Below are 4,197 nucleotides of genomic sequence, written 5' to 3' on the forward strand. Positions count from 1 at the left end.
GATACTTCAAGAGAAGAGAAGAGAATTGTCAGATAAGGAGAGGCATGGTGTTTACTTTGCCTTGCTGGTAATCAAGCTCAGAGATGGGTCTGTTCAACCAGACGACAAGCTGCTGGTCTCAAACCTGTTGGACATAAGTGTATGATCTGTTGAAAGAATCTGGGAACAGGCTAAAAAGCAAATTGCCGATGGCAAAGAAGTAGATGTCTCAAGCAAGAAGCCAGGAAGATCCGGCCGAAAGATAAAGGAGCTAGATCTAGAGAGGACCTCAACAATCCCACTGAATAAAAGAAGAACAATTCGATCTCTGGCACGGTCTCTAGGTGTGGCCCGATCGACCCTACATAAGAGGTTCCAGTTGAATGAGCTCAACCGCATCACAAGCACCGTGAAGTCTCACCTCAAGCTAGAGAACAAGCTCGCGAGATTGAAATTTTGTATGTCCATGGTCGATGAAAATTCGATCTCAACTTCTCGGGCTATGTTAAAACCAATGACGAATATGGTTCACATCGATGAGAAGTGGTTTGACATGACGAGAGTGAAGAATAGTTACTATGTACTTCCAGGAGAACCTGAACCGAAGCGCACCGTGTCAAACACTCACAGCATTGGGAAGGTGATGTTCCTAACAGCTGTTGCCAAGCCTCGATATAACAATGAGGGGGAGCTAACATTCGATGGGAAGATCGGCATTTGGGCATTTGTCGAAGAGACTGAGGCGAAGCGGACAAGTCAAAACAGAACAAAGGGAACAAAAGTGTTGACATCAGTGAAAGTAACCAGGCCTGTGTGCAGAGATTATCTAATCAATAAGGTTATCCCGGCAATTCAGGATAAGTGGCCTGACGATGATGAGGGGGCGACAATATTCATCCAACAGGATAACGCAAAGCCTCATGTCCTTCCCAATGATGTAGCTTTTCGAGAAGCTGTGGAACAAACTGATCTTGACATCCGATTGCTACAACAGCCCCCAAATAGCCCTGAGTTAAATTGTTTGGACCTCCGCTTCCATACCTCTCTCCAGTCTCTAACCAACTGCAGGTCACCTACAAACATCCAGGAACTGGTACAGGGTGTGGAAGAGGAATTCGAGAACTACGATCCTGACAAGTTGCACAGAAGCTTTATCACATTAGAAGCAGTTATGTTTGAAGTTATGAAAGCCAAAGGAGGAAATCAATATAAGTTGCCCCACTTGCACAAGGATCGCGTTCAGAATGCTGGAATGGAAATAACCGGTGTATATTGCGACAGTCGGGTAGTTGTTGATACGAGGGCCATTATAGAAGAAATGGAAATTGCAATAGGAAAAGAAAATGAAAGGAAAGAATTAGCTAGAGAAGGGAAAAGAAAGAAAAGTAAAGGGAAGGGAAGGGAAGAAGTGGCCAGAGAAAGGAAAAGAATGTAGTCAAGAGGGGGCAAAGAGGCCCTTATGTCATGTAGTCAGGTGCTCCTTGTGTATGTCTTGTGTAATCTTGTGTCAAGAGGGGACAAAGATGCCCTTATGTCATGCCCTTGTGTATGCCTTGTCTAATCCTTGTATATCAACTCCTTGTTGGAATTTATTGGAATTATCTGGGTTATTTGGATTAATTGAATTATCTGGGTTATTTGAATTAATTTGGGTTATTTGAATTAATTTGGGTTATTTGGATTAATTTTAGTTATTTGAATTAATTTGGGTTAGTGGACTGAAATTTTTGCTTGACAACTACAGCAACTAATGAGGCAAGCAAGGCCTTTGCTAATCCCATATCATCAGTAGATGATATGTACTGATGATATGGTATGAGATTATCTTCTACTGCAATTGCAATCTAGCTTTAGTAAAAAAAGCAAGAGTCCCTTGTATGGGGTTAACTGAAGACTGAGCATGTTCTAAAGTTTTGAAATAAGAGGTCCATTTAGCATGGAACAAATAAAAGGACAGTGGATGACAAGAATCTAGCATATCACATGGGATGGATCAGCTAAAATAAGAAAGACCATCTCAAGAATAGTCACAAGGAGTATTACTGTATATTCTAATTTACTGAAATTATTGGCATAACAAAAACAGATATGCAGTGGACATGTTTGGTACAGTAAATAAATATGCAGTCATAGCAAGGATAGATTAGATAATGAGAGGAGTAGCACTGGATTAATCCATCTCAAGGTCCTGGCTAATTAGCTATCAGTATATATTTCCCAGCTTCTTAATTAGCTATCAGTATATAAGTACAGCCTTATACTCTCTCCTTCATGATCTAAACATATACAGCCTTGGGTAGTTTAATTTCTCAGCAACTATAGTCTACTGATTAATTGCCTTGGACATGTTTAATTTCTCAGCCTTGAGATTGAATAATTTGAGTGCAACTGCAAAACTCCTATTGGCACTGCTGCTGCTTGGCACATCCATCAAGATGGCCTAGTAAGTGGATCATGAATTGAAACGGTTTTGGAAAATTTGCCAACACAATTTGTTCTACTGGATCTACAGTAAATAAATTTGAGAACACATTTTCTTCAGTCCCTCACTGACAACACAAATTTTTTGGATGCATTCAACTTGAACATGGAGTATTTTCAGCAAAAAAAAACTTGAGTATGGCAGCATTTTCTGCAAAAATTAAATGGAAAAGGCTCAAGATGATTAATCATGACTACTGTCACATGACAGATTACTCCTGTACACTATTGTGCCATTTTATAAGTGCATACTAGTTCTATAAGTGCACACTAATTCTAGAAGTGCAGATGTTTAGTTGTGACATTATACAGGAGGAATATTCAGTCTAATTCAGCCATTGAGAATGCAGTTGTTTAGTGCAGTTGAAACTGTAGCAATTCAGGAATCACCTGAAACAATTCAGACCACTGCTGAAGATGTCCTTGAACTGCCACTCCTTCCACCTGAAGATGTTGCCACTCCTTCCAATCACAAACTTTCAGACCAAAGCACACACAGCAATCCACCAGAAGATGTCGCCACTCCTCGAACTGCCACCACACGCGCCCAATCGTCGGCCTTGAGCGAAACCGCCGAAAATCGACCTACTCAGTCACCATTAACCATTGCTAAGTTTCATAGTTCATTTTAGAAAAGAAAAAACAAAGTTTCAGAGTTCATTTCAGAAAAGAAAAAACGAAGTTTCAGAGTTTGGAGTTGGGATGGATGGGGTGAGGGGCGAACCTGGGCTTGCGCCGGCGGCCGCCCTCACGGAGTCGCCGACGCCGCTTCTGTCACAGCCCTAGCCTTAGCCTTTGCTTGACCTTGCATGATCATCATGTCATCATGTTTAAGTTTTATGAAACTCTGAAATGGGGATGGTCAAGCCCTAGCACAAATGCAATTCAAATAGTTTCAAATAAAAATATTTTCAATGAACTCAAAATGCCTTTCAAAAATGTTCATCATCTCTGGTTTAAGGTGGAAGCATCTACCCAAGATGATTTGCATTTTTGTTGGACACATTTGGGCTTTGAATTAAATCACTAGGTATTTGAATTTGGGCATTTAATCAATATAAATATTTTAAATGCTCGAATAATCCTGGAAACAATTTTGGGCAGTCGTAAATATTTCAAATAAATCCCAAAATATATCCCAGGATTTATGGAAATGAGTTAGTATTATTACTAATTCCTAACATATCAAAATAAATAGAAAACAGAAAACTAATAGAAGGAGAGAGAGTTTCCTTACCTGGCGCCACCTGGCGGCCCAGCTGGCCCAGCCAGCCCACCAGGGGCACGGGCGTCTTCTTCCCCGCGCCAGCGCACGAAGCAGCTCGCTGGAGCGCGCCGACGCCGCCTTGGCCACCTCCTGCTTCCTCCCCGGGCCTTCTAGCGACGCCACGGAGACGCCCCGTGGCCCCTCGCTCCTCTCCCTCACTCTCTGCTCTCCCCCTCGCCCTCTGCTCCCTCTCCCAAGCACACCCGAGTGGAGCTCGTCGTCGCCGATGCAATTTACCGCGGCCACCGTCCATCTCGTGCCTCCCGATTGGGTCCAGAGGAACCGCCTCGACCCCCGCGTCCTCTGCACCAATCCAGGCGCCGCCAGGAGCTCCGTGACGACGACCCCGAGCTCTTCTTCCTCCTCGGACCCGTGGGTCACCGCCGGTCGATTCGCGCCACCGAGGACGTCCCCAAGCCCGCTGAGCCATTCTTCGACCTCCCTGTGAGCTCCTATTGTTTCCGCCTCGC

General features: G+C 43.6%; 1 protein-coding gene across 1 annotated transcript; it reads left to right on the plus strand.

The window, feature by feature from the left end:
• The first annotated feature begins 424 nt into the window (after positions 1-424).
• LOC147990106 (uncharacterized) lies at positions 425-2,584 on the plus strand. The gene has a single exon (XM_087547612.1). The coding sequence runs from the start codon at positions 440-442 to the stop codon at positions 1,412-1,414; it is 975 nt and encodes a 324-aa protein (XP_087403738.1). The 5' UTR covers positions 425-439; the 3' UTR covers positions 1,415-2,584.
• Positions 2,585-4,197: the final 1,613 nt, after the last annotated feature.

Source organism: Triticum urartu, chromosome 1A, assembly GCF_056163025.1.
Source record: "Triticum urartu cultivar PI428250 chromosome 1A, HENAU_Tu73, whole genome shotgun sequence".
Taxonomy (NCBI): Eukaryota; Viridiplantae; Streptophyta; class Magnoliopsida; order Poales; family Poaceae; genus Triticum; species Triticum urartu.